This window comes from Vollenhovia emeryi, unplaced genomic scaffold, assembly GCF_000949405.1.
Source record: "Vollenhovia emeryi isolate VEMERY1.0 unplaced genomic scaffold, V.emery_V1.0 DF939209.1, whole genome shotgun sequence".
Taxonomy (NCBI): Eukaryota; Metazoa; Arthropoda; class Insecta; order Hymenoptera; family Formicidae; genus Vollenhovia; species Vollenhovia emeryi.
Genome location: NW_011967157.1, coordinates 162,188 through 189,649, shown reverse-complemented (window position 1 = coordinate 189,649; position 27,462 = coordinate 162,188). Strand labels below are relative to the sequence as shown.

At 43.0% G+C, this 27,462-nt stretch overlaps 8 protein-coding genes and 1 non-coding gene across 14 annotated transcripts in view; 6 read left to right on the top strand and 3 right to left on the bottom strand.

Annotated features, from left to right (window-relative positions):
* The first annotated feature begins 60 nt into the window (after nt 1–60).
* Nucleotides 61–3,495, top strand: LOC105561229 (protein halfway). 2 transcript variants are annotated; one of them, XM_012011018.1, is made up of 9 exons: nt 61–320; nt 641–755; nt 980–1,241; nt 1,331–1,648; nt 1,733–1,902; nt 1,972–2,154; nt 2,246–2,404; nt 2,484–2,603; nt 2,894–3,495. In XM_012011018.1, exons 3-9 carry the CDS (start codon nt 980–982, stop codon nt 3,164–3,166), a joined length of 1,485 nt encoding a protein of 494 aa, XP_011866408.1. In that variant the 5' UTR covers nt 61–320; nt 641–755; the 3' UTR covers nt 3,167–3,495. The 2 variants fall into 2 exon arrangements, with proteins under 2 accessions (XP_011866408.1, XP_011866407.1); XM_012011017.1 differs by having other exon boundaries at nt 61–755.
* On the bottom strand, nt 3,441–6,887 carry LOC105561230 (probable ATP-dependent RNA helicase DDX52). Of its 2 annotated transcripts, none has more exons than XM_012011019.1 (11): nt 6,687–6,887; nt 6,380–6,601; nt 5,736–5,921; nt 5,401–5,656; nt 5,240–5,312; nt 4,957–5,160; nt 4,794–4,884; nt 4,591–4,713; nt 4,361–4,511; nt 3,923–3,998; nt 3,441–3,852 (listed from the first exon to the last, which is right to left on the bottom strand). In XM_012011019.1, the coding sequence occupies exons 1-11, from the start codon at nt 6,771–6,773 to the stop codon at nt 3,657–3,659; spliced, it is 1,665 nt and encodes a 554-aa protein (XP_011866409.1). In that variant the 5' UTR covers nt 6,774–6,887; the 3' UTR covers nt 3,441–3,656. The 2 variants fall into 2 exon arrangements, with proteins under 2 accessions (XP_011866409.1, XP_011866410.1); XM_012011020.1 differs by having other exon boundaries at nt 6,674–6,757.
* Nucleotides 6,888–7,259: 372 nt separating this feature from the next.
* Nucleotides 7,260–7,331, top strand: Trnaq-uug. The gene has a single exon. It is a non-coding gene; the product is annotated as a tRNA-Gln (tRNA).
* On the top strand, nt 7,263–9,225 carry LOC105561228 (diphthamide biosynthesis protein 1). Of its 3 annotated transcripts, none has more exons than XM_012011016.1 (5): nt 7,263–7,417; nt 7,573–7,929; nt 7,988–8,295; nt 8,361–8,744; nt 8,980–9,225. In XM_012011016.1, the coding sequence occupies exons 2-5, from the start codon at nt 7,626–7,628 to the stop codon at nt 9,205–9,207; spliced, it is 1,224 nt and encodes a 407-aa protein (XP_011866406.1). In that variant the 5' UTR covers nt 7,263–7,417; nt 7,573–7,625; the 3' UTR covers nt 9,208–9,225. The 3 variants fall into 3 exon arrangements, with proteins under 3 accessions (XP_011866406.1, XP_011866404.1, XP_011866405.1); XM_012011014.1 differs by having other exon boundaries at nt 7,263–7,431; XM_012011015.1 differs by having other exon boundaries at nt 7,263–7,431; nt 7,551–7,929.
* Nucleotides 9,226–9,713: 488 nt separating this feature from the next.
* Nucleotides 9,714–11,331, top strand: LOC105561225 (class A basic helix-loop-helix protein 15-like). Its single transcript, XM_012011010.1, has 3 exons — nt 9,714–10,106; nt 10,314–10,554; nt 10,757–11,331. The coding sequence occupies exons 2-3, from the start codon at nt 10,330–10,332 to the stop codon at nt 11,072–11,074; spliced, it is 543 nt and encodes a 180-aa protein (XP_011866400.1). The 5' UTR covers nt 9,714–10,106; nt 10,314–10,329; the 3' UTR covers nt 11,075–11,331.
* Nucleotides 11,332–11,425: 94 nt separating this feature from the next.
* Nucleotides 11,426–13,997, bottom strand: LOC105561226 (DNA polymerase delta subunit 2-like). The gene is made up of 7 exons (XM_012011012.1): nt 13,718–13,997; nt 13,398–13,596; nt 13,020–13,321; nt 12,737–12,953; nt 12,437–12,674; nt 12,078–12,370; nt 11,426–12,004 (listed from the first exon to the last, which is right to left on the bottom strand). Exons 2-7 carry the CDS (start codon nt 13,564–13,566, stop codon nt 11,880–11,882), a joined length of 1,344 nt encoding a protein of 447 aa, XP_011866402.1. The 5' UTR covers nt 13,567–13,596; nt 13,718–13,997; the 3' UTR covers nt 11,426–11,879.
* Nucleotides 13,998–14,208: 211 nt separating this feature from the next.
* LOC105561227 (probable pyruvate dehydrogenase E1 component subunit alpha, mitochondrial) lies at nt 14,209–16,819 on the top strand. Its single transcript, XM_012011013.1, has 6 exons — nt 14,209–14,380; nt 14,905–15,141; nt 15,237–15,455; nt 15,540–15,788; nt 15,865–16,113; nt 16,189–16,819. The coding sequence occupies exons 1-6, from the start codon at nt 14,330–14,332 to the stop codon at nt 16,372–16,374; spliced, it is 1,191 nt and encodes a 396-aa protein (XP_011866403.1). The 5' UTR covers nt 14,209–14,329; the 3' UTR covers nt 16,375–16,819.
* A 317-nt stretch (nt 16,820–17,136) lies between these two features.
* Nucleotides 17,137–20,172, top strand: LOC105561221 (receptor expression-enhancing protein 5-like). 2 transcript variants are annotated; one of them, XM_012011006.1, is made up of 4 exons: nt 17,137–17,362; nt 18,041–18,273; nt 18,501–18,636; nt 18,774–20,172. In XM_012011006.1, exons 1-4 carry the CDS (start codon nt 17,236–17,238, stop codon nt 18,815–18,817), a joined length of 540 nt encoding a protein of 179 aa, XP_011866396.1. In that variant the 5' UTR covers nt 17,137–17,235; the 3' UTR covers nt 18,818–20,172. The 2 variants fall into 2 exon arrangements, with proteins under 2 accessions (XP_011866396.1, XP_011866395.1); XM_012011005.1 differs by having other exon boundaries at nt 17,138–17,362; nt 18,771–20,172.
* The window catches only part of LOC105561323 (armadillo repeat-containing protein 4), a gene marked incomplete at its 5' end in the record, with an annotated part of 50,576 nt that continues 41,972 nt past the window's right edge, over nt 18,859–27,462 (bottom strand). The window contains 8 exons of the mRNA XM_012011197.1: nt 18,859–20,707; nt 21,094–21,315; nt 21,662–22,066; nt 22,796–23,227; nt 23,538–23,786; nt 24,024–24,110; nt 24,330–24,533; nt 24,733–25,033. Of these exons, the coding sequence (XP_011866587.1) occupies nt 20,588–20,707; nt 21,094–21,315; nt 21,662–22,066; nt 22,796–23,227; nt 23,538–23,786; nt 24,024–24,110; nt 24,330–24,533; nt 24,733–25,033 (2,020 nt within the window). The remainder of the gene's footprint in view (nt 20,708–21,093; nt 21,316–21,661; nt 22,067–22,795; nt 23,228–23,537; nt 23,787–24,023; nt 24,111–24,329; nt 24,534–24,732; nt 25,034–27,462) is intronic.

The window sequence follows — 27,462 nt, the reverse complement described above, 5'->3', positions numbered from 1 at the left end:
TGTGATACACACACAGTTGTAAACTTCACGCAAATACGCAATGCCCCCCCCCCCTTTCCGTTCTTATGCAATTACGCGAAGTTTCCGACGAATCGACGTATCAAACGATATATCGTCCCTATCAAAATTATGCGCAGTCGGTAATAGAGATTTGCAATTATCCTCGGAGCCATCGCGATTTCCTCGGGACGATAAGAATGCAAATCGCTTTATCACTCGACACCCTCGGCCTAGATACACGCGTATCTATTTTTACGAAGGGGAAAAAACAAATCAATCTGCCGAGCGTGATTGAAGAGAAGACGGCGATGCGCAAAAAGGTACGGTCGCGGTTTGCATTGTAACAACAGTCGACGAGCGCGGCGCGTATGCGGCGATAATGATTCGCGGTTACAGCCGCTCGATAAGCTGATAACGACGCGTTTTCCCCCGTTTTATCGCTTAATTGGCGGCACTCGGCTCGCCGTCGAGCGAGTGTAATGAACGCGCGCGACCGGCCAATCTCGATTCATCAAACGGGTCGACCCGAGCGATCCGGAGTCGTTGGTCGCGGTTAAACGGATTAATTCATTTGCGCCACCCCGCCGGCAATCGAGTATGCTCATTGAATTAACCCGGGAACGGGGGAAACGCGCCGTAGCATCGCGTTAATTGCAGCAGCGAGGCCGCAGACTGTTCTTCCCAGACCGGGGGACAATTGCTTCAAGTGAGGTCGTTCGAGCGCGCGGACCAGACCGCGGCAATTGACGCCGAAGGTAAACTTCATCGCGATCCAGATATCGGGTGCTTACCAGCGGGAGACGCAAATTGACACAATGTAGAATCGTTTGTCCTCGTTTAACAACGGCGGACAACGAAGATGGAACCACTCGCTGTGTTGCACAGTGTGTCGCCTGTGTACGTTGCTGGCGAGCACCCGTGAATTATTATCGGTGCCAGCAAACTCTACGTGCAACGTACATGATTACATCGAATGCAGATGCAGTGGTTGGCCTTGATGCTGTGCCTCTGCGCCGGGGTAGCCAGTGCGCGCACGGAGGAGGACCAGCAGACGTCGAGTACGGGCGGAGTCTCCAACTCTCTTCCGGAGCAGTGTTTCTACAGGCACCCAGTGGACTGTCCCTCGGACTCGAGCAGATGCCCCTGCAAGAGGATCACCCTCGCGCACGTACCGGAGGGCAACGCTGCGCTCTGCTGCAATACAGATCAACAGACTCTGGAGGACGGCCTCTCTTGCATAGGTAAGAGCTGCAACGCAACTTCTCCCCCTTTATTTACCGGAGTACAGTATGCATTTCATTACGCTCAAGCGTCTTCGCCACTTGTCTAGGGTTTCAACACTCGAACATAAGCTACGTGCATATACGTAACGCAACCTTGGACGTATTTAATGTAAGTGAGGTTCGTTGGAGGATGCTGAAATCTCTGGCCATAACCGATGGCAAGATCAATCGACTGCGGGGGCAGTTTCGCATGATGACGCCTATACAGTGTCTAAATCTGTCGAATAATGAGCTGCGCGAGGTAGAAAATAATTCGCTGACGCGTTTGGTGCAACTCACCACCTTGGATCTGTCTTATAATAAACTCACTTACCTTCCAGCTTTGAATACGATGAACGGCCGAGAATTCTGGTTAGACATCTCAGGTAAACAAGCTGCCGTTCGGTATCGTTATCTTAGTCAAACATTGACACATCGCCTTAATTAACACATCACCTTCTTTTCTGCAGGAACAAATATACTCTCGTGCCACGATGTGTATCAGTATATCAATAAAACGGGTGAAAAGCAAATTACATTTAATCGCGAGAACGAGACGGTGTGTTCCGCCTTGGCGACGTGGCACTGGTTCAACACAACTGAACAAGTGCCTCTCTCGCAGGTTCTTTACCTGAGCTTGGTACGTCTTGACGCGTGTCCTCGAAAGCTTTCTGTATGAGATGCAATTGGGATTAATCGTGACTTTTAGTTGCAAACAGAATGTCCACAAGGTGACACCTGGCAATGTCAATGCGAGATCAAGAGACTAGACATTATCGAGGGCAAGCCGCCTACACACGCTGTAACTGTAGATTGTAGCGGAATGCAGTTGACGGAATTACCCGAGAAATTGCCGCAAAACACCATAGCCCTCAACGTTTCCTATAATAATGTACGTTCGAGATGTGAGGCTTTATATTATTTATCACGTACGAACTGTGCTTCTTTATAATGCGATGCTTCCCCCTGAATTTTTCTTCTAGATCACAGTTCTGGATAATCTTAGTACCAACCCGTGTTACGAAGATCTACGAGAGTTCTATGCGGATTATAATAATATTTCCTCGATAAACAAGTTGGAGGGCTCCAAGTTTCTGGATAATTATGCCATCCTTAGTTTACGATACAATAAAATTAAATCAGTAAGTAGAGAAGCATATTTAATTCAATGATAAAATCAAATGTATTCGTCATATATCATAAAATTAATATTATTTCTAGTTGCCAACATATATATTAAGCTCAAGCGCACACAATAAGAATTTCATGAGTTCGAGAAATCTGGTCAGGCTAGGAGGCAACAAGCTACACTGCGATTGTAACACCGCTAAGCATCTAAAGGTACAATATGGATGTCTTCCGTTTCACGCATTAAACGCATAGAATCTTCAGCGCTAGGCGGTAAATTTGGAGACAGCCTCCGTTTCATATCAAATGCATCAAAAGCTGCTCCGTTTCCAAGAGCGCATAGATACGTTAATGGAAACGGAACATCAATTGCGCGCAGTGCATTGGATGCGATTTATGTGCTCGATGCGTGAGACGAAAGCCATCCTTTGACGTTACAAAACAAAAAGAGTATAAGACGTTAATATATTAAAGTATTTTTCTCCGTTTTCTTTTTGCTTCAGGCATGGTTACAAACGCGAATATTAGACTCCGACGAAGTAATGTGCGAAAATGTAAAGGAGAAAGTTGTAGATCTGGAGCCGTCGAAGATGTGCGTGTATCCGGGAGACTGGACCGACTATATATACTATATTATCGCTACCGAAGTGATACTTCTGATAGGTCTGATAGCCAAAGTGTCTTATGATTACTGGGTGTTCAAAACGGCAGGATATCTTCCATGGCCAGCGAATAAAATGCCAAAATTGCCATGCGATTGGCTGTTCGAAACGTAGGTCGCGTGAATACCCGTAATGAAAATTCCTAATAATGTGCAATGCAACTAATGTATGCAATGAAACTGTGCAAGAAAAATAGGATACTGTTAGAATATGTTAAATGTGCCTCTCAAGTGCCCAAGATATTTTATTAAATATCCAACGACGCATATAATGGACGATAGTATTTTTATCTAGCTCTTCCATTGAAGAACAGAGGATTTCAAAATAATCTCCGTATACATATCCATGACAAGTGTTTTGTAAAAATCATATTATTGTTTAGAGCATATGATTGTTAAGAAATGTATCATATGTATTTTCACAAATTATAGATTTATACAGGATTTTATAAGTATTATTGCAAGTAAATTATTTATAAATCTCTACCTTCACTTCAAATCTTTTTATACGCAAATATCCTGATGTAAAATCTCTATGGAAACAGTCTGTTAAACTTTTAATTTACATTGCGAAGACATATGAGTATCATATATCGTACTTACTATTACACCTCCTCCAGCTTTGGTTTCTTTCCGACACGCGATTTTCGCTTGTGTCGTTTATACGTAGGTGCAGTCGATATCTTTTCGCGCGTGGGTGCCGTTCGCTCGAGCTTTCGTCGTTCCTTCTTGCTGTGTTTCTTCATAGCAAACATGTAATCCGGTACGTCGCATCCGGATGCTCGCATAATTGTTGCAATACTAAGAAAAAGAACATTTTATATTATTGTAATACACACATTTATACGGACGTAGATGTAGAGATTAATACCTTCGTAAATTGACCGTGTCCTGTTGAGTGAAAAACGTTATGGCCTTTCCCTTGTGTCCGGCACGACCGGTACGACCTGTTTCAGAATATGTTCAAGTAAGAAAACTGAGCTTCCGCAGATCGACGCCGTCCCGTTTCTCTGAACATACTATTTCGCGAAATATATTTGGCGTGATGCAAGGAAATACTGTGATGGTAGCGAGACGATACCTTAACATATGATAATGTCCGTTCATTATATTCTATATAAGAGCGCGACCTCTCTTTATTGTAACGGCATATACAATGAAAGAGAAGAAAAGTTCCTACTTGAAGCTGAGCACATTGTTAACATAAAAAAGGGAAAGGAGAATAATCAGAAGTGTGCAATATTCTCTGTGTCGTCAAAGAAACAGGACAGCTCTATTTTAAGAGCTCACTGATAACACCAATACATACCTATTCTGTGAATGTATGAGATGGCAGACGGCGGAAAATCATAATTTATAACGAGATTCACACCTTTAAAGTCTATACCTCTGCCCATCAATTCTGTGCAGATCAAAACCCAGATCTTTCCCTCTCTAAAGCAACGCACGGTATTGTCTCGCTGGAAAAAATACAATGCTTAATGTGCAATTTACAATTAAATAACTTGTTAGAAGAAAACGCTCTTTCTTTTGCTATACCTGTGTCATTGTTCTATCAGCGTGAATAACATCCACGTTAAGCCCGTCGTAAATAAGTTCTTGGAAAAGTTCCTGAGCCCTCTCTTTGCTTTGCACAAATACCAGAACCGGTGGTAATATACCCTTTATTGAGAATTCAAAATATGTGTAACAGCCATTCTATTTAAGAGGAGTAATAAAATATTGCGACAAAATCAAATTACCTTTCGAACAATGTTCCTGAGTTCCAGCAATTTACCTCTTTCGCAACCAACAAAGATAAGCTCTTGATCTACCAATTCTGCAGCTGCATTTCTGTAATGACAAGGAAACATAATTATTAAGAGTTTTCGTGTTTTTCATGGAATTTCACCGAGACGCGCATACCTTTGTCCAACTGTCACTGTTATAAGACCCTTCATATTTTGACGGCACCACTTTGATACCGCTGGTGTGTTAGTCGCGCTGAACATACCACGGCGTAAATTTGTGTTAACGCAAGCTCTCGTAATCTCATCTAATTGTTCCCTGAACCCACGAGTTCCTTCCTCGAAAAGCTTATCTGCTTCGTCCACAATCAACCATTCAACGCTGTATAAGTAGAGCAAAAAGAATATTATTGCACCTAAATCTGATTATAATCGATAAAGTATAACCGCGAAAAACTCACTTTTCTAGCGAAATGGCTGGAGGATCTTGATTTAGGAGAAAGACTAATCGATTTGGCGTAGTGATCAAGATATCTGAAACACAAATAAATTTTAGAAACGTGATTTCTATGCAATTTTCATACCGCATTGCAATTGCAAAAATATTGCAATTTACACTCACCAAACTTCTGCGAGCTTGAAGGCCCATAGTTGGTGAGAGCCTGATTTACTTTATTAATTATATGAATTCTGAAGTCATAGCCGTCACTCAGTCTCAGGCATTCTCTGTACGTCTGTTTGGCCAACTCCCTCGTGGGACTTAGGATAACCGCGCGAAACCCTTTCTTTTGCGGTCCCCGTAGACTGTAAATGATAGGCAACAAAAATGCTGCAGTTTTTCCTGACCCCGTCGGAGCACAAGCCAGTAACTGTCTACCCTGTCATTAATAAAACAAGCAGACAATAAAATATTTACCAATGTTACCTCAATTAATCTAAATATAGAAATTTACTCACTTCCAACATAATTGGCATTGCTTGCATCTGTATGGGCGTTGGCTGCGCATATCCACTGTTTGCCATATTATTCAACAAATTTTCTGGCACTTGATAGTTTGTCTTCAATTCATTAAAATCTAATATTAATTTAGGTACATGACTGCCCGTGACGGAGATACGATTCACGTTCCTCAAATGATTTATCTGAAAGATAAAAGACACTTTAGGGATGCTTTCCAGCAACGTACACAGACGACACTGCGTAACACGGAGAATTGTTTTATCTTTGTTGTCTGCCATCACTAAATAAAAATGAATCTGTGGCTGCGTTCAGAGAGATTCAGGGCGATGTCCCATGGAGCGGAATATCGCAAGATCGTTCTGATAGAGTCCTTAAAAAAATTCCATCGAAACGGTCTTGCGATCCGCTGATTCCGCTTCCGCGTATTCTGCTCCGTGGGACGTCGCCCTCAGGCTATTAGCGCTGAAAATATCAGTCTATCTTCGTCACTCACTATACGTCGAACAACGATAGAAGACGCTTTTAGCACCAAAAGCGCGCTGCCCAAACGCACCTTGTGTCTCTTGTTGGAAAGCACCCTAGGTATGAAATAAAAGGGATTCTTTTTCTTTGTATTTACTTCATTGTGTAAATCTCAAACCTTTTCTTGTTCCAGCTTTAACATCTTGTCAGTAGTCAAGATTTTTGTACGTTTCTTGGCTGGAACACTCTCGCTTTTCAACAGTCCGTTCAGCAATGTTATCTCCTTAGTATCTTCGTTTTCATCTTGATATTTTCTCTTTGCATTGCCCCCTGTATCAGGCTCTAATACTTCCTCCTTTATTTTCACCGTCGTATCGTCAGTTTTCTTCGGTTTTATCATCTATTCGAAAAAATATATTAGCCTGATACTAAAGAAGCACGCGAGAAACTATCGTTCGAGAGATTAAATTACCTGATTAAGTTACCTGAAATCTTTCTGCGACTGACCGAAAACGTGTCTTATCGAATTGGACGCCCAGTGCGAGCTTCTTGAAAATATCGTAAGTATCCATAACGTAAATATATGGAATTAATCTGCAGACTCGAGCTGCACAAACCACGTGCAAACGACAGACGTTCAAACGATCAGCGCCAAGTATTTGAGGTTAGAAAATCTATATCATAGATAGTACCACATTCTCTCCCCCCCCCCCCCCCCTGCTCAATGCTCGGTCTAGATATATTATGTTTATGGATATAGGTCTATGCTCTATACAAACAGCTAATAACGACAAAGCGATCGATAAAGTAGAAAAGTGCGTCGATAATTAAAAAAAAGAAAGATGACAGAAGAGATTTTTGAAGGTGCCTACTTTCTATGTTGTTTTTGAACAGACGGAAAACACGAGTGTATTATTAATTCTTAAAATTATTTTTCTCAAGACTAGAATCTCGTACGAAACGCAACTGACTCGTTTCTTTATGAAACAGCGACACTTCTTATTCGAATATGTATACATTTTCCTAAAGATGGTAATAGAGAGAACCTTCCTAGCGAAGGTCCCATGGTGTAATGGTTAGCACTCTGGACTTTGAATCCAGCGATCCGAGTTCAAATCTCGGTGGGACCTGCTTGAGATTTTATTTTTTTTACTTCCCGATAATTATTTTATTTTTCGCCCTTAAATAAATACACCCGCGCGGAAATCTGCAACTCGTACGTATATCGCAGTAAGTTTTTCGTAAAATGTCGAAATACGTTTCACGACTCCACATGTTCGCCTCTGTCCATAACCTAATCTCGATCTGACTTGCACCTCTTTTCGTTTGTGCAATTGCCGCTTATTCAGAAACAATATGACGCTTGTGTAGACCAGTGCCGAAATATCTTTGGGAAAACTTAATCGGCCGCGAGGCTTGAGGAGATGGCCGATTCCGTGGTGGTTATCAAGGCGAAGCCTGTACGCAAGGTTTTCAAGGCTCCCACGAGAGCCAGCAAGATTCCCGACGAACTCCTCAACGATCCTCTACTGAATTCTGCCGTAGCGGCTTTGCCCACGAATTACAACTTCGAGATACACAAGACGATATGGAGAATCAGGGAGGCCAAGGCGAAGCGAGTGGCTCTCCAGATGCCGGAAGGCCTCCTGATGTATGCCACGACCATAGCTGATATTGTCGAAGACTTCACCGAAGCAGAGACTGTTATTATGGCCGACGTCACTTACGGTAAAGCTAACCAAGTAGCCCAATGTTTTCAGTCATTTGTAACGCCGTTTGTCTGCAGGAGCTTGCTGTGTGGACGACTACACGACACGAGCGTTGAATGCAGACTTCCTGGTCCACTATGGGCACTCGTGTCTCATACCCGTGGATCAGACTGCTGGTATCAAAGTGCTCTATGTATTTGTCAACATAAGAATTGACATTTCGCATTGCGTGGATTGCCTGAAAGTCACTTTACCAGTTACCACAAAGGTAGCGCTGGTCAGTACAATACAGTTTGCTACAACGATACAAGCGGTGGCGACGGAACTGAGAAGGGAAGGTTACGAAGTCTCGGTGCCGCAGAGCAAGCCCCTTAGCCCTGGAGAAGTACGATGCGTTTTTTAATACACTTAATCATCAAGTTGACACGATAGGTAAAATGGCTTTTAAAGATTTTAGGATGCACAGCGCCGCAAGTCCGCTGCGCCGATGCTGTGGTCTACATAGGGGATGGCCGCTTCCACTTGGAGGCTGCTATGATCGCTAATCCTAAACTGAGGGCATTCAAGTACGACCCGTACGCGAAAAAGTTGACCGAGGAGTTTTATGATCACAAGAGAATGCTGAAGACCAGAAACGAGGCGATACAACGTGCTACAGAAACGGACAAATATGCTTTAGTGCTTAGTACTCTGGGCAGGCAGGGCAGTCCTAATGTGTTGAGAACTCTGCAAAATAGGATTGAGGCATTAGGAAAGGAAAATGTCGTGATATTGCTGTCGGAGATATTCCCGGATAAAATCAAGCTGTTCAAAAATGTTGACGCTTTCATACAAGTACGACCCTCTGATAAGAAGCGGACATCAGATTTTTTTTAAGATGTTTTTCCCTTCTCCTTCATTAACATTGTTATATTTGATTTATAAGCTAGTAGGAAACAAAAATTTAACTTGAAAAGATATAATTTCAAAAAGAGCTATGAAAGAAGAAAAATTTCAATCGAGTCGATATAAACGTAGCTGAAAAAATCTGTACGTTATGCTGGAATTATGTCAATATGTTTTGTTCAAGATTGCGTGTCCACGATTGAGCATCGACTGGGGTGTCGCGTTCGAGAAACCATTTCTCACCCCCTACGAAGGCGCCGTCGCTCTTAGGATGGCAGATTTCGACAAGGATCAGCCGTATCCCATGGATTTCTACGCCACAATCAGCCGCGGGCCATGGACCGCTAATCACAAGGAATCTGAGTTAGAAAAAACCGATGCCTGCTGTGGTAAATGTAAAATGGATAAATAAATCGAATATGTAATTCAACTTGGTCGTGAAATTGTCAACCCGTTAAATTAGATGAGAATGTCCTTCCCTGCTCTTCTCCAATGGTTGCACAGCTTTTAATAAGTTTTTCATTAAACATGATGTAAATTCGAGCAGGTGCATTCGAGAGCTGTCCATATTAAACCCCCGTCATCCCTAAGTTGTTGCTAGCGGAGCGATAATGGGTAGATAGGAGGGTCCGCGTGGGCGAATTACGTCATACGCCCACCTGTAGCCCGCTTACACATAGACACGGGAATATTGTACATATAGGGTGTACAAAACCCAGCGCTGGCTACTCGTTTTTTCCACTCGCCTCAAACTATTGAAAGAAAAACACATTAAAACGTAAGGTACACATTTTTGGTTGGTGAACATTATTAATTCGACTTGTTTGACGAAATCGTGTGAGAAATGGCGTGGAAAAAAATGAATATAAATCGCCGAGTTTTAATTAATTTATACAAATTAAAGTGTTCTCAATCGGAAGGTGTCGCTTTAAATATCGCGATCAAATATTCGTTATTCTACATTGCCAAAGATTGTATGAAGATGTAGCGTATCGATGAATGTATGATACAACGACTGAGGTGGGTGGAAGAAAAGGAGCACACAGAGTACATGACAAAATACCGGGGGTGGAAGGCGGCGCCGGCCGCACCCCGGCGTCGCGACGTCAGTAGTCGTTCCAGCGTGGCTCAACAAGTACACGCGGCGCCCAGTTCACGGTTTGAAATTTTGGAAAATCCCGACGTGACTTGCCGTACAATTATGCGACATTAAAATGTGTTAAATCGACGAATACAACACCAGCTGTGGGAGCAAGATCAAGTATTATCATTTACATTCGATTAATCAACGATCACCGACATTCGCAAAAAGTAAGTCACAGAAAATGTCAAACGTCAATTTCGCATATTAAATCTTCTTGTATATTCTTACTCTAATGTTCTTTGTTTTCGACTTAAATTCGAGACGATAAATAAGGAAATATATACATTTAGAAAGATGTGTCACAAAGATTGTTCCAAAATCGTGATCGGTGTGATTTAATTACTGAGAGTGTTTATTAATTATATCTTCATTAGAAGAAAGGAACGTACTATGCGGTCTAAGGTGACGATTGAAAATACTTGGGAGACAAAATGGGCTACGGAATCGTCGCAGGGCGGTAGGAGTTTGCGACGAACGACGAAAAGAACGGAATCTTCTGGAGAGAAATTGTCAAAACCCTCCAGGGGAAATACGGCACGGGAGAGAACTCTCAGGAGGCTGGAAAGCAATGAACGCGAGCGTATGCGGATGCACAGCTTGAACGATGCGTTTCAGGTGCGTGAAGATATTATATATTATACCTGAAACGTAAAAATGGATAAAAACGATAAGAAAGATTGTTTGCGCGAAGAAATACGTACAACAATAAATTTGTCTAATTTCTTCGAAAAGATCTAATTCTTATTTATATAGTAAACAATATATAATTAAGACACACATTTTGTAAACATACAAGTAAATACTCTTCTTCTTCTAGTCCTTACGCGAAGTGATCCCGCACGTCACCAAAGAGAGGCGGCTCTCGAAAATTGAGACATTAACGCTGGCTAAAAATTACATAGTGGCTCTTACAGATGTGATATGCGCTATGAGAAGCGAGGAACGATCGGAAGATCAGCAAACGAGCGACTCCGAACGCAAGGATTCACCAAACAGCGAACAGCGATTGGAATCGACCACTGTTCGCGTAAACATTCCCGTTGCTTCCAGATCCTGCGGTACGGAAACTCAAAATTTTTATCACAATAATCATTCGCGGTGGGAAGAGGACCAGGATAATGTTACAGGCCTCTGAAAAGTTACAACGCTGAACGACACCGAGATAAAGCACGAATTGAGATTGAGATCCTCAACGGCATTTCGATTAGTCTTCCCTTCTTTAATCGTGCATGCGTTTATGTTTTAAAAATATCCAACGCATCTCTGCAAGTATTATCAAAATTAACGATGTATTATATATGACTGAGGTAATAATCTAAGAAAATACTGTATGTGCCAAAGAAAGATAGTATTCATCGCAGAAACGAATAAGAGTATATACATATATACATATATGTATATATATTAATAGTAATATTACAAGATTTATTTCATATGGGGCATTATATTATTTTTCGATAATAAACAATGATAATAAAGAAATGACTACCAGAGAAATATTATATTAATGTGTAAGTGCTTACATACGTGCGAAGAAATTTAAGAGATTGCCAATTTTCACATGTAAACAAATAGCGAATGAGTTATGAAATTATGAAAACTCATTATTCATTATAATTCACTTTACAAGAAATTTTTATATTCCTTTACACTTTAATTCATTATTATAAGTTTATGTAATGCGTTATTAAGGTATATGTAACGACAAACGGGCTACTTAGTTGTAATAAATAAATATATATTTACTATATATAAAGTATATGTGTTCTAATATATATTCAGATAAATAAATTTAATTATATATTTGAAAAACTTGATCAAAGTTTATATTAATCTTCTTGCGCTCCTTACGTGAAGATTATACGACAATATGTTATACGATGTTCCATTGCAATGATATACAATAAACAATTACTTTATTTTTTATATAATACAAATTATTATGCCAGCCCATCACCGAATGAAACAGGCTGTGTCGACAAGTTCTGTAAATTGACTAGCACCGCTGTTTTGGTTTCCGAGAACTTCGGAACACATATTAATCTCACCGCATGTCCCTCGTCGGCTACACGTGACAAGTAGGAATTATTTCACAAGAAGAAACGTTGATAATCAAGTTAGACTTTAGAAAATCCTACCTGTAACTAATTTTGTATCGTATTCGTCCATGTTTCCGGCAAAATATATGTCCGGCCATTCGTCCATAACGAATGGATCGTTTTTAAAAAATGGATAAGTCGCAAGCGTGTCGGGACCGGTTGGAGCGTAATGCCTCCAGATTAAAGTACGTTCCAGCCATTCCAACGGGGACAGCTGGGCTAATCCAGCGATTTTCATGATATCCACGATCGGTCCGCCGCAAGAACCGGCCACGACACGACCTCCAATACTTGCGATCCAAGGATTAGTTGCACCGTGCATGCTCTTAAACCTGTATCACATCTAAATTGTATTGTGTAAAGGAAGCTCGACGCGGAGATTCGACGTATCGTATTACCTGGCCGATTTCTGTAAAGTACACGGATGGAAGGGCTGCTGGGGCATGCTGTAATTGCAAGTAGGATCAAACTCCCCCGGCATCAGCACAACGCAACAACAGTGGAGAATATTACTGAGGAAGGCGTCAAGTTTATGCATCGCCATCACATCTTCCTTGATCTTAAGCTGGTCGTGCGACTTGATCTCGTGATAGCCTTTATGACTGTATACTTTGGCAGAACCACGAATGGCGTTTCCTACGCAATCATTTACACTATGAATTACCATCGCAAGTCAGAGGGCATGAACGTTTTCGTACCAGCGATAATAATTCTAGCAATCACTGCTTCTTCTTTCTGAGTACTGGCACACCCCGCCATTCCGGTGAGCCATTCCGAAAGTAAATCCAAGCTAAGCTCGTCTGTGTTACTAACCAGATCTAATCCGGACACTAGCAGAATCTTCCCATCTTCCACCGACGAGACGCTCGAGCTGGAAGGCTTCGGGGAGTACCCTGGAAAACACCAATCCTCCACCTAAGAGCAAAGTTTTACATCAGCAAATTCGATTTCTGTCCGTAGACTAACTGTGTGAGCGCATACCCAGAACGTCCCGTTCTCCAATTCACGGCCGAGCACCGCGCAGACAAGCCCCGTGACTACTTCCTGTACGTCCATGTGACCGCCTGCTAATCTTACACGCAGCGTTTCGTCCTCCAGAAACAATTTGTCATCGGCCGACGCGTAACTGTTGCTCGGCTGAGCTTCCAGCTGCAGCTCCTTGCTGAGGTCGCGCAGCAAAGACGGTTTCAGCCTCTGGTCCTTGTAAAGTACTCCTACCAAAATGCAGGACCTTCCTGGAGTCTCCAGGGTCAGGCGTGAGACCTCCACATACGGATAATCGACTGCAACACACGTCAAGTTAAATAATGCGGAAATACGCGGCGCGAAAAAGATTCCGGGTGCGCGAACGTCGCTTACTCCATTTCCGTCTCGCTCTACGCAACGTGTCCTCCCGCAGATCGTTCAGCCTCGCTGTATATACGTTGAGAGAATTACCGTTGTACTCTCTCGCCGTTAACTTAAATCTGCCGTGGTCTCTGAAGGTGACAACTTTCCGCTCGTATTCGCGCGGCTCGTCGACCTCCATCCCATCCGGAGCGTGAACCTCAACTCGTTTCTGAAATTGCCCGAAGTCACGCCCGTGAAGTAAAACCCACGGCGTATCGTTATCGGAAATAGATAAAACAAAAGAAAAAAAAGAAAAGAGAGATAATGTTTGAAGGAGAGCGTACTATTACCTTTCATTGTTTTCCGCGCGTTGAAGAGAGAAACCCCCACGTTTTCGAAAAAAACATATGATTACGCTGTCATTGCGCCGAGAGGTGTAGAAAGTGCGGATCGAGAGTGTGCCTGCTCGTCTCTCCAATTATTCTGCACCTCTCGTCGCAGTCTCTCTCGCTTCCACCGCGATCCTGTCCTCTGCTATCTCGCGTCGTTTTATGTGCAGCGAGTGCAGTTAATGTCACCGCATCCCTGGAGACGAGAGGGCGATAAGAGCAGTGGCGGATCTTTAATTTGTGGAAAAAGATCCGCGGGCGCGGCGTCGGTGCCGCGTGCATTCGACGCGCGACTTCTCTTATCGCGGCGCGAGAGAAGAAGCGAGCGCAGGGAAAGGGGAGAGAGCGCGTCTCTAGCGCCCTGAAATTCGCGCGCGCTGCGCCTCCCGCTGTCTGCACTCCGGTGCACTCCCTCGTGCACCATCTAGATCTAGCCCGTGTTGGTTTCGTGTCAGGTGAAGGTGGATCCCCCGCGCGACGAGACGAGGCCCGCAACTGCTCCGCTACCGAGCTCCGTCACGAGGCGAAAGGCGAACTCTGTCCCCGCTGTTATTCCCGTCCTGTCGCCAGGAGATGATCCCGAGCTGCCTCAGGAACGTCGCCGCGCAGTCGTCACGGCGAAACGTAAGTGCACCGAGTGCGTGACCTCTAAGCAGCCCGCGTCCTGCTTTCCGTGTCAGGGTCTCGTTACGAATTTCCCCTCCCCTCCCCCCCCCCCGGACCCCTGGTCACTTGCGACACCGTAATTCACGAGTTCTTCTTCTTTCCTCGGTATCTCGCATACTCGCCAGTTTGGGAGCTGGAACGAGGTAATTATTGGCCGCGCCGCGGCTCTCGCATTAACGCTGCCCCGCTTGTGTTTGCTTTCGGCTCGATTGACTCGTTGACACAAGTGCCCGAGATTTTGGGCCTTTTCTTCTTTTTTTTTTAAGGAACACCACCACTGATTCACGAGACAACGCAAACCTCGCATTGTCGCACGCGTCACACAGTTGCACCGCGACGTATTTTTATGTCACGCCGTCAGCGCGGAGAGCGTCTTCTATCTTTCGTCGACGTGTGACGAGCGAGCGAAGGTAGACTGGTGCTTTCGGCGCAGACGGCGGTTCCGCGTGCGCACGCCTGTGTACACTCGCTGATGTTTCCAGGTGGCCTCGTTTTTCTCGAGCAAGAAAAATAATTATGCTACCGAGGCCTCCTTCGAGACCAAGCCCTTTCGCCTGCACAAACTGGACCACGGCCCGTCCACTCAGGTGACGGTGACTCGGGACGACGCTATCGCGATGTTCAAGCAGCTGCACACGATACGTCGTATGGAGACCGCTGCCGGCAACTTGTACAAAGAGAAGATCATTCGGGGCTTCTGTCACTTATACTCCGGACAAGTAAAGACCTTCCAGCATCTCCTTTTAACATCGATCTTGCTTAACAACTTGCTTAACAACTGCTACAATGTTCTTTGTTGCGTTTCTCCACGCAGGAAGCTTGCGCGGTTGGCATGAAGGCCGCGATGAGGTCTCAGGACGCTGTAATCACGGCTTACCGCGCACACGGATGGACTTACTTGATGGGCATAGACGTGTTTGGCGTCTTCGCGGAACTCACAGGCAGACAAGGCGGCAGCGCCAAAGGCAAGGGCGGTTCCATGCACATGTATTCTAAAAACTTCTACGGAGGGAACGGCATCGTTGGCGCTCAGGTTCACACATCGATCCTAAAGTTCAATTTAACACCGCCTGTCGTCCCAAAGTTTTCCTTAATACCCCAACGTCGCTGCGATTAGGTGCCTCTGGGAGTCGGGATCGCCTTTGCACAAAAGTACTTGAACAACGGCGGTGTTTGCCTAACGTTGTACGGCGACGGCGCGGCCAATCAAGGGCAGGTGTTCGAGGCGTACAACATGGCCAAACTGTGGGACGTACCTTGCATCTTCGTCTGCGAGAACAACGGATATGGGATGGGCACCAGCGTGGAACGCGCCGCGGCAAGCACGGAATACTACACGAGAGGCGACTATATTCCTGGAATATGGGTATGTTATCTTCTCTCTTGGAAACAAAAGTTGTTTCACTCGGATAAACGAAACTCACGTGGAAATCGTATCGCAGGTGGACGGAATGGACGTGCTGGCCGTGAGGGAAGCTACGAGATTCGCTATCGATCACTGCACGTCGGGTAAGGGGCCGATGGTCATGGAAACTGTGACGTACAGGTACAGCGGACACAGCATGTCGGATCCCGGGACCAGTTATCGTACGCGAGAAGAGGTGCAGGAGGTCCGGCAGACTCGGGATCCCCTGACCAGCTTCAAGGAGAGAATCTTGAATGCCAATCTCGTCACTGCGGACGAAATTAAAGTCAGTCTCGTTATACGTCGCGATTAACGTTATTTGAGACTATTTGTGTCAACACCCGAGCTCTTTCTGTTCCAGACAATAGAGGGCGAAATCAGGAAGTCGGTGGACGACGCCATGAAAGCTGCCAAGAACGACAAGGAGATCCCATTGAGCGAACTGACCGCCGATATTTATACCAATTGTTTAGAGAAAGGCATTCGAAATACGACACCCTTCAATCCCCTATCGCACGCCCGACTCGGGCCAGCCGTGAACGCTTAAAACTTGCTCAACGATCGTTTCGTAAAATATTATATATTTTACAGTCACACGCCACATCCTCAATGTTCATAGACCTACAGATTAGTTGTATAGAGATGTACAGAACCGCACACGATTCTTCAATTTGAAGATGTATATTATTTCGTTGAAGGAGAACTGATATTGCCGAGATTAATTCGGGCGCGACCGTTGAGCACCGACGTCGGTCTCAATGCTGCGCGCGCGTAACCTCTCGCGTTGCAATAATAAGACGAGCCGGAGAGGATTCGTTTTCTTGATAATTTGGGAATTAAATTCGCAGCCTAATTTATTCTCGGTACGAGGTTATCACGAAGATGGACTTTCTTACGATATAACGTGCGCCTAAAATCTGAGCCGTTTGTTGATATGTTAATAAAAAGCTAAATCTGTAAAAAAAACCAATAAAAATTTCTTTGTTACAAAAGTATCGCGTTTGAAAGGAAAAAGGGGGTGGATTCCTGGGGCTCGATTCTTGAATTTGTTCGAGGGAGAAACGTATGCGAATATTCTGCTCTTACAGAACAGTTGTAAGTTGATTGGCTACTCGCGTGGCTTTTAACCAGTCGACTTTCAACTTTCTGTCGGAGCAGAATTTTTGTATACGTTTCTTCGAATGAATTGAAGAATCGGGGCCCCTGGTGTCGTGCGCATTTTTGAACAGCGACCGGTAGAGATATCTCGAGATTCTCGACTCTCGCGAGACGCCGGTCGAGAAAGAAAGAAGCGTCGATCGGTCGATATCGAACGTCGGCCATGTCTCTCTCTCTCTCTGGTGGCGAACAGGTACACGGTTAACCAACGCGCACACGGCTCCGTCGAAGGACAGTTTAATCCAGAAAAATGGCCCGGATCGTCGCCGTAAAAGAGTATCTCGAAAAGACGTTGAAGGACGAGAGCAAGCCATGGACGAAGATGTTCGTCCTCGCGGAGGAGAAGACCGGCGTCGATCGGCTATACGTTTTTGTCGGTGAGCCTCGCGCCTGACGATTACGCGGATTTTCCAGTCATTCTTATTGATTGGCCGGCATGACCGCACGCACTTAGATAATTATTCAGCCGCACGTTAATGCGTTCCCGCAGTTGGACGGAACTGGCTATCGCCGCCGCTCGTTACGCAACGAGTGCCTGCCTTTTTTCGCCTCTTTTTTTTTTACGTCACGTTTTTGCTTCTCCGATGAATAATCTCGAACAGCATCGTTTCGAGACCTTTTCCGAAAATCTGCTACCTGTTGATTTTTCGCCGAGTCCGCCGCTCTATCGCTTCTAGAGTACCCTGCATTTATCCGCATTTTCCGCCCGTTTGCGGAATTAAAATTCCTGCGGAGCGTTAAATTGAAACAGTACAATCTCGTTAACTCGATACTTATTAAAAACCAGACTGCGTCGGGTTAATTGTTAGATCACTAGCTGCAAGAAATATAGGAAGTTGATGATAAACGACGTCATATAGTATATAATTAAACTTACACTATTATTTTGCGTCTGGTACAAAAAATGTATTGTTTAAGAAAATAGATTGAACAGATGTCTGCCTCTTTGCCGACTATTTTTGCCTCAAAAAAGGTCCACGGTAGCGCTGGATCAGTGAGATTGTGCTGTATTTCAGAAAGACTGTTATTATCACATGTATTATTTGTGTTTATAGGATCACTGGTGCTGCTGGCACTATATTTGGTTTTCGGATTAGGACAACAACTAGTGTGTAACATAGTCGGTTTTGTTTATCCTGCGTATCAATCGATGAAGGCGTTGGAAAGTCCCAAGAAAGAAGACGACTCAAAGTGGCTCACTTACTGGGTCGTTTTTGCCGTTTTCACCATAGTAGAATTCTTTTCCGAGTACATCGTATGCTGGTTTCCGGTTTATTGGCTATTCAAGGTATAACCTTAATTCGATTTGTCAAGCTCGAGTCCTGTGGAGCGGAAACGCGGAACGCGTGGAGCAAAAGTGTACCAATCGCAGCCATTCCGTTTTCTATGTCTATGACTGATCGCTCTGGCTTTGCGCATCCCACACCATTATAAATTTCCGCTCTATAGGACTCCTCAAAATTAGAGATACCCAGACCCTGCCGTATGTTATAAATTATGAATTTATGTACACAGTGTATATTCTATGTATGGTTGATGGCGCCAACTGAATATAACGGCTCCTTGATCCTATATCGCCGTCTCGTCCGTCCAAAGTTCATACAATATCAGCCTGGATTAGACAGACTCTTGTCGAATGCACGTGAAACAGGTAAGGCTGTTGTTGTCAACACAACAACAAAAAATAATCTGGCTTTCCCATAAAATGTGGACCGATATGCTAGAGGAATATTTAGTTGCGAACATCAGTCAAAGCAGAAATATAAGGATACATTATTTTTGTAGCAGTCAAGACTGCGGCGGAGGCATTGCTGACCAACAAGCAAGATTAATGAAGCTACAAGTCGAGCACAATAGAAAGTCCATTTGTGTCTTTCCCTTTTTACTCATTCCTAGCAGAGAGAAAGAGAGAGAGAAAGAGAGATAGAGGGCATGGATTTCGTGGTTTACATAATATTATCGAGCGTTGTTACATTAACGACTACAAAGATGAAAATGCCAAACAAATAGAAATTTTGAATATCCTAGATACAATAAGCAACTGTCAAGTGGATCAGGGAAAACCAAAGCTGTCCAAAATTGTGAATAGATAATGAAGGATGCACGAACGAGAAAAGCTCCCCTCTGAAAATAAAAAAAACATTTACAATATAATAGCCTGCTTTCAAAATTACAGAATATCGTGGTTAAAACAAGTTTCAGCATGGAAAAGCGTTTTATTTTTAAACAGGCTCGGCTTATCGTTCATGGTAATTCCGAGCCAGTCTGAAAATAAAACCTGGAGTGTTTTTGTATAATAGGATAGACTGATCGCGTGTGTCTTTGCCATTTGCGTAATCGTTTACGATATATTGTGTGTTGGAATACTTTACTTTTAGAGGAAAGTTTCACCAACATTAAACTCTAATCTGATCTAATTTTTTTTTTCCAAAAATTTTTAAGTAACATTAATTATATATCGATTTTTATCTTGAAATATTTACGGTATCAATTTGAAAAGGATCATATTGATGTTGGTGAAACCGGCTTTTACTAGGTACGTTTTACTAGGTAAGTTGTTTATCAGGCATTGTTGAGAAGCTAGTAAGGATGATTTAAATATTTAAAAATAGTAAAGTTTCAAGGGAAATGATATATGATATATTCAGATACATAAATATACATCGATAAATCTAAAGATTTTCAATGTTTGATAACTAATGTTGCCATTTAATTGTTATATCGTGGTAAGGCGACTTCTGATACGAATCAGGAATTATGCCTTCTAGTTAGTTCATGAGTCGTCAATGGAACGACACGCACAATTAGCTTAAATTTGTACATTATATATGTGAGAGTGCATCGTAACTTGCATGCAGTCGTCTTCTTATGTTTATGGTATACTTTATCGACATCCTTAAATCTCTTTTATTTTGAAATAATAGAAACAAGCTTAGGATATGTGTATATTGCTCAAATTAAATCACCACCTTGTACAATTTAGTAGTTAATAACCACGTGTCCGACCAAGTCGGTGTTCCATTTGTGAATCCTATGAAAATCTAAGGGAAAATTTTCTATGTCTTTTTCCATCACTTTCCATCCTCTCAAAATTCTTTATATGGTACTGCCGAGAAGAGAATATTACGGGTTTTAAAAATGTAAATTTAGATATATTGATAGAAATTAAAACCACTATACACGCACCACAATAAATGTTTTAATTTTATTCACTTCCTCTTCTTCCTCTCTTTTTCTCTCTTCCGCTGTTAACTGACGTCATTCACAAACGGAAATCGATTTCCTGTAACGAGCTCCTGTGAAAACCCCAAATGATTGTATACAGCAGCTTCATTAAATAGTAAAAGCAAAACAACTAAAATAATTTAATCCTGAAGAGCGCAAATAAATGTATTTATAAGAGCACAATACTATTGTAAGTTCCGGTATAAATGAGATTGCGATAAAATGAATATTTGTTTTAGAATTTTACCAAATATAAACTAAGAATTATTTACCAATATTTAGAGTTACAAGTAAGAAACGAAATATTAATCATTTTTCATTAAAATAGAATTTAGGTTGTGCTTTTAGGATTCAAATTCATAAAAAGTGTGAGAAAATTACATTTCATTGAAGTGAAACTTCTCTGCAGTCAACGCGAGCTTTCTTATGTGACGAATAGTAGATGCAGCTGCAATCTGCACTTCTGGATCGTCCGAGCCCACCAAGCGTAATACGTGCTGTTTGAAAAAATTTCATTAACATTTTCAGATTCAATTAGTATTTTTGAAGAGCACAGAAAATGCAATTTATCGTCTTGGTGCATTGAACCGATAATTAATCAAATTATGTTAAAGAATGTAAAAAAAGATGACTGGACTTTATTTTTTTTACTAAACTTTCTATTTTGAAAATATCTATTGATTCGTAAAAGATATCTCTATTTGTTCATATTAAACAATTATTATAAACATTTATAATACTAAGTTCATATTCTTACAAGAGTTTGTGAGGAATTTTCACCTTAGAATATTCTTTCTACAATTTTTTAAGGATTTGATTTTGTAGTGTTGCGCTTAAATATCGAACAATATTAACGTGTACAAACGCAAGATCCTAATTGTACCTTGATAACGCCGCAGGTGTGCATGGTCACGCAATTTAAGGGCTCCTTGCTCAAATGGTACACGGCAATGCAAACACCCTTCAACACGTCCTTGTTCTTGCTCGTCATGTAATTAACGAGCGGCGCGACTGCGTTTAATTTGCCGAATTCGTAACTGTTCCGATCCCAATCGCAGCAATAGGCTATCGCCAACGTCAGATTTGCCCGCAAATTTTCGTCGTCCTTGAAAAAACAAGTTCCATTATCTCGCAGACGTATCGATTAAAAATATTTAATAGTCAGTAAAATCTTTAAATGCGACTACTTCATGGAAAAAACACGGAGTGATCTTTTGGTTAGCATAATTAAATAATTGACTCGATAGAGAAACCACGAGGAACTACAGGTATATACATATGTATAAGATAAGAAGCACATTCGTAAGCGCGCATTAAATTTTATTCCGCACGTTCACCAAAAAAAGTTTAAATTGTCCGCTGACACTACGCTTATTGTGCAAGTATGTCATCTTCCATGAAGCAGCCGCACAGAATTGAGAAAGAAACGCCGTGAGCGGCGGTGAACCAACAGTTTCCACGAGGGCGGCCAGCTTTTTCACGACGCCGTGATCCGTCAGGATACCCAAGTTCTCAGGATCGGTAGCGATCTCCGCGATCATCGCGCATACCGCGCTGAGCACTTCCGTGTCCTTGCTCTCCAGGAGGCTGACCGTGAGCTCCAAGCCGCCTACGAAGGCACGCACCATTTCCGGTGAATCCTTGGCGTGTCGGATGCAGGGTACCAGAGCGAGACAAGCGTTACGCTTGATTACATCGCTGGGGTGTTTCAGCAGGGACCAAACTAATCGCACGCCGTCCAGCCGATGGTCCGGGTCGTTGATAATGTCCATGCATCTCTCGTCGACGGCGCACTCTTTCAGCACCAATGGCACGTTCTCCAGTAATGGCTCGTACGTGGCGCTCAATAGTCTAATCTGCAAAGATCTCTGAAGTATTCATTCTGCGGTATCGCCAAATACCGGGGTTAACGAGGAAACATCGATCGTCGCGCGAACGGCGTTGGCGCACGTTAATTCGATTAATCATCGGGAACGGTGCTCACGAACCCCTCCGATGCGCAATCCAATTTTCGCCTCATTTGGAAATTATCTCTCATATAAACTCGAATGGAATAATTAAACGTAAATGGATCAACACAGCGATATTCCAGTAAAATTGATTGTTATTTAATTATTAACACACACGCCGAGCATTCATCTAATAATTGCTCGAGAATCGTTAAAAGAATCACGACTATCGATTTTATTATTTCCATTCGAATACTTATTCTGAATATCAAAGATATCCCTGTCCATCCAATCTTTTAAATAATTATCCCGCTCTTTGCTGTAATGTAATTACATTAGTGTAATTCTAGTCATTGAAACACGTGATATAATTAAAACATCTCGTGTCCATGTACATAATTTTAGATACATAAAAATTATCCTTCATTCGAAAAGGAAAAACATTTCGATATTTCGTAACGTCACATCTTTGAGACTACCACTGTGTTGGTCTTATTTCCTTTTTTGATTCTAATGTACAAGCATACAAAGTTTGACACGTAGAGAGGCAAAGTTTGGTCCAATAACACACAAAGGGAGAGGGAGAGAGAAGAAAATCACGACAGAAGTGTTCTCCCGACTTCGAACGGTCTTTACCAGTTTCGGTAGACCCTCGTTAGTCCTCAAGACGTTCCTGTTAGCGGGATCCTTACAGCACTCGGCAAGGGCGCCCACGACGTTGGCCAACACCCGTTCGTCCTCGTTCTCCTCGAGTAGAGGCACCAGCGATGCTACCAGACTATTCTGATTGAATCTCATTATGTTCTCTGGACTGATGGCGCATTTCCAGATACCGCCGGTGACCGCGGCTAGCAGACGCTTGTTGGCGTGCACCTTGTCGCTCTGCACGAGTTTGCAAAGTGGGTCCAGACCGCCGGCTCGACGCACCATCGCTCGAGTTTCCCGATTCGAAGCGCACTTGAAAATGGCCAAGGCGGAGTTCTCCTTTAGCTTCACGTTGTCATTCTTCAAATGTCGCACCAAATCGTTGATAATGCCCACTCGCTCAAACGCCTCCCTGAAGACATTCTGCAAATATGCGAATACCTAAATGTGACACCAACAATAGGGAAACATTTAAATTTATGAAATTGAGTTTAACTAATTATAACCGTTTAATAAATGCGATAATGGATTTTGAATAAGTGTAGCGGTCTGTGATAGCGACATTTAAATTTCACGATGTTTAACAGGTTTTTTTATTATTAATATAGCAATATTATATGATTACGTGTTCCATAATTAATTATATGCATTTTTCAACTTAATTAAAATCATTTTCATGGACAGATGATTATATTATTTTCATTAATAGATAGAGGGAAAAAATTCAATAAACCAGATCAGCGCACTGCTGCACGATGCCCATCGTGGGTATGATCAGTTGAGTGTGTTTCGATCTCAGAAAACGCGACATCAAACGAACGACACCGTGTTTGCGAAGCTCCTCCTTGACCTTCGGACTGCTGCCTAAGGAATCTAGGACCTTGGCGCAGCCAATGGCGACGGCCACGAGTTCTTTGCTAGCCTCGCTCAAGTCGTCGAATGGCCGGCGAAGAACCTCGTCCGGTACGTCCATCACGTCCAGCTGTCAAATAAAAACCCGAGAGTCAGTAAATCGTAATGTTGGCCACATTACACATTGGAAAACATGCTTTGACATTTAGACACTAAACGTGTGTGTAGCAATTTCAGAAAAGTCCGGGAACGGGCTCATTCGTTGGAGCCAGAAAGACATAATAGCAAAACCAAGAAGTTGAAGTTAATCTGCATTAATAGAAATGGATATTATTCGAATATTAACGAATATAATCGGATAACTTACTATGAGCGGTATTCCACTGCGAATTCTGATCTGTTTTCTGGCCTTTCTAACACGAGCTATAATGGCCATCGTTTCGGCTGCCAAAATCTGATAGAATAACAAATTAATATTAATATAATATGATAAAACGAAGAAGCAATAACTACGTAAAGAATTGAAGTTTTTGGGTCGTCAATATTATTAAATTGAGGAAACTGCTATCGACTGATAAATCGATAGGAATATCCTAAATTAAGCATCTCGCGCGTAATAAATGAGAAAACCGATAAAGAGGAGCTATCGCGATAAAGGTCGTCGATTAACAACCTGGATATCTCTAGCTGGATGCCTCAGCATTTGGATCAATGGTGTCGTGATGTCCAAGTCGATTAAATATCGCTTCATTTCCGTGGAAGTCGCGATTTGCAGCAGAACTGACAACGAGCCGTTCTGACATTTAATGTCGCTCGTTTCGAGGAGATTCACTAGAACTTCGAGACCGCCCATTTCTTGAATAACCTTCTGTATGATCTGCACCACCACGCACGAGATTTGTCCATGCGAATACAGAGATTATTTCAAATTGAAAAAAGTAAAAGATCGACGAGTGAGAGAACGAAGCAAATTGAAGAAACAACAAGTCTATATGCAGTCCATTATGTAATAGCTGACACTTTTTGGAGCCTAATGTATAAACTGATAAATCTTCTAACAAAGGAGCGTAACAAACCTTGTCGGTGAGATCGTTGTCCTTCAGCAAGCATAAGGATACCATGGTGGCGGTCTGGTTGCCGGCCTTCATATATTTGATGAGCTTCTGTATGTTCCAGAATTCGGAAGGTACTTCCGGATGATCTTCCTGAAGATATCTGGCGTCTTCCTCGTTCTCGGACTCCGGCTCGTCGTCCGAGCTCTCCTCCTCGGCTTTCTCGCTAACAAGACGAATTCGCGGCCCATAAGGTTCCCCGGTTAGCAGGGACACCTGCTTCGGGGGTTCCGGCTCCGCTGTCTCCGCGACTTCCGCTTCCGGTCTACAGAATAACGGACCTAATATCGCTCAGTCCTGTATCTCGATTTCGTACTTCCATTTTTACTCCGAATTTTCATTCTACTCTTTCGAAACGAAAACACGCAAACAGTTCGGAATGATATTGGTCTAAAAATCACCGTGGATAACGAATAATTAATAGGTAAAGTCAAGAATAAAGAAAACATAACTGGATTTTTGGGACGATCTCACAATGTGAATTCTCATCCGTTCGCTTACTCAGGATGTTCCAACTCCTGCGCAGCCTCTTTCCTCGGCGCGATTTCTCTCTTCTTCTTCGGAGGCATCTTTTGCGCAGCGAATTGTTTCTCTCAGAGGACACCGAGGGGTCGTTTTCGCATCGGAAAATATTCGTTTCGAGCTCGAAATACCCGTTGACCGTCCCCACGTGCTGCTACCGCGAATTATCGATCAAACGGTTACTACCAATTTCGCTGCCTTACCGAAAATAACGGAACTTAGCGGGGGGAAAAAAAACAGAAACGAGACACTTTTTCGATATGCATCGCTGTCCGAAGTAAATCTTTTCTGTCAGTGTCCAGTTAACGGATATCACCTTTACAAAATTTCCAGTTATTTCCAAGGTGTCATCGGGAAAAACTCGTGAATGCCGATGCATGAAAATGTTGCGTGAATTATTGACGACCTGCTGACGGGTTTTTGTCAGAATAACAAATATCCCTTTCACGAGGCTCATTTGACGGGACCGATCACGAAGCAGCCGACCCGGAAAGATTTGATACTCATATAGCGCAGGTGATCTCGTTGTGAACTCAAGAAGGATTCGCTTTTTTAAATCCCTCATGAAATGAACGTACGCTGTTCATTCATGATGAACTCGAAATAATTCCAGAGCATAATTGGCGACGTAAAAGTAGATCCTTGTTGAGTTCTCAAAGTCTTGGGACGGAAATAGGAAACGGAATGGAATGGAAACGGAATTCCGAAATCGGAAAATTAAAAAGAATGGATTCGTGCTGTATCCGACACAGGGATGGGGAGCGAAATCGCGTCGAAGAAATTCGGTCTTGACGACACGGCGAAGGTATGCGTCGCCCAAAGAAGCTGAAGGGAGATACGAGGTGGCACCACGACGTAGAGTGACATGAACAAATGTTCGTCGTGCACATACACGCGTCCCCGTTCGCTCTTATCCTGCTCATGCTCTCGTTATGCGCCTGGCTCAGCGTCTGCCGATGGGGGTTCGGCTACAATCTGAGAGACCGAGAGGTAATTGGCGAACATACGCTCGTACATCAGGGACTCGATCGTGAATCTTTTCCTCCAGCGTGAACTCGTGAAAAATCTCATTGACGAATTCAATATTGGTTAATAAACATTCTTCACTTTTCACGAATTCACGCTGGAAGAAAGGATTCACGATCGGGAATTTGGATATAATCCGATTGGCCGTCTCGCTTGTGCGACACAACATGCTGCAGTCGTGTTATTTGCGGCTGTCAAACCATGCGAATTTTTAGATAGAGCAAATGGCGCACGCGAGGCGCGCGCTTGTGTTGTCTAGTTAAATAAAATTCGTTATGTGTCTTTTTTTCCCCGGGAATGTTTTGTGTTTTAAAACAACAACTGCCTTGTGACTTAACAATACCAGACAGCCATTAACTGTTCAGACCCTAAAACTGGCAACACACGAAGAAACTTAAACAGTAAGACTTAAGACTTACGAATTTCAATTAGAATTTTCAGCATTGCTCGAGCATCAAAATGGCTGCTTACATTCTCGACAGCCATTGGTCATTTCTCTTAAGTCTTCAATTTTACAGCTCAAGTTTTTTCGTGTGCTCGGGCCTTAAGACATAAGACAGTTATTGTGCGTTCCTCAAGACAGAGGCTTAAAACATAAAACATTGTCTTAAGGGCATAAGACAGCCGTTCTGCTCAGGCCCTTATCGTAACAGCTTACGACAAAGACGCGAGTAAACGTGGACAGCGCACAAGCTTGGGTGTAAATGGGTACTTTCCAGCGACGTACTACACAGGCGACACTGTGTAACACAGTAAATAGTTTTATCTTTGTTGTTTGCCACTGTTAAACGAGGATAAAACGATTCTCTGCGTTACACCGTGTCGATCTGTGTCTCTTGCTGGAAAGCACCCAATGGGCTGCGTTCGGAGACCTCACCCGAGTGCCCTGGTGTATTATTTTATCTTCCTTGTTCACCAAATGGTGAACAAGGATAAAATGATACACCGGGGCACTCGAGTAATGTTTTCGCACGCAGCTACGTAACGTCATGTGCAATTGGAGGCGCGTACGACGTACGCCAAAGCTTGTGCGCTAATCTACGTTTACGTCTTCGTCGTAAATCGTCACGTTGTTTTGCGCTCTGTTCAGTACGCAAGTTACGCTGCATTAGCTGCATATGACGGCATCCTAAGGCTGATGGCAGA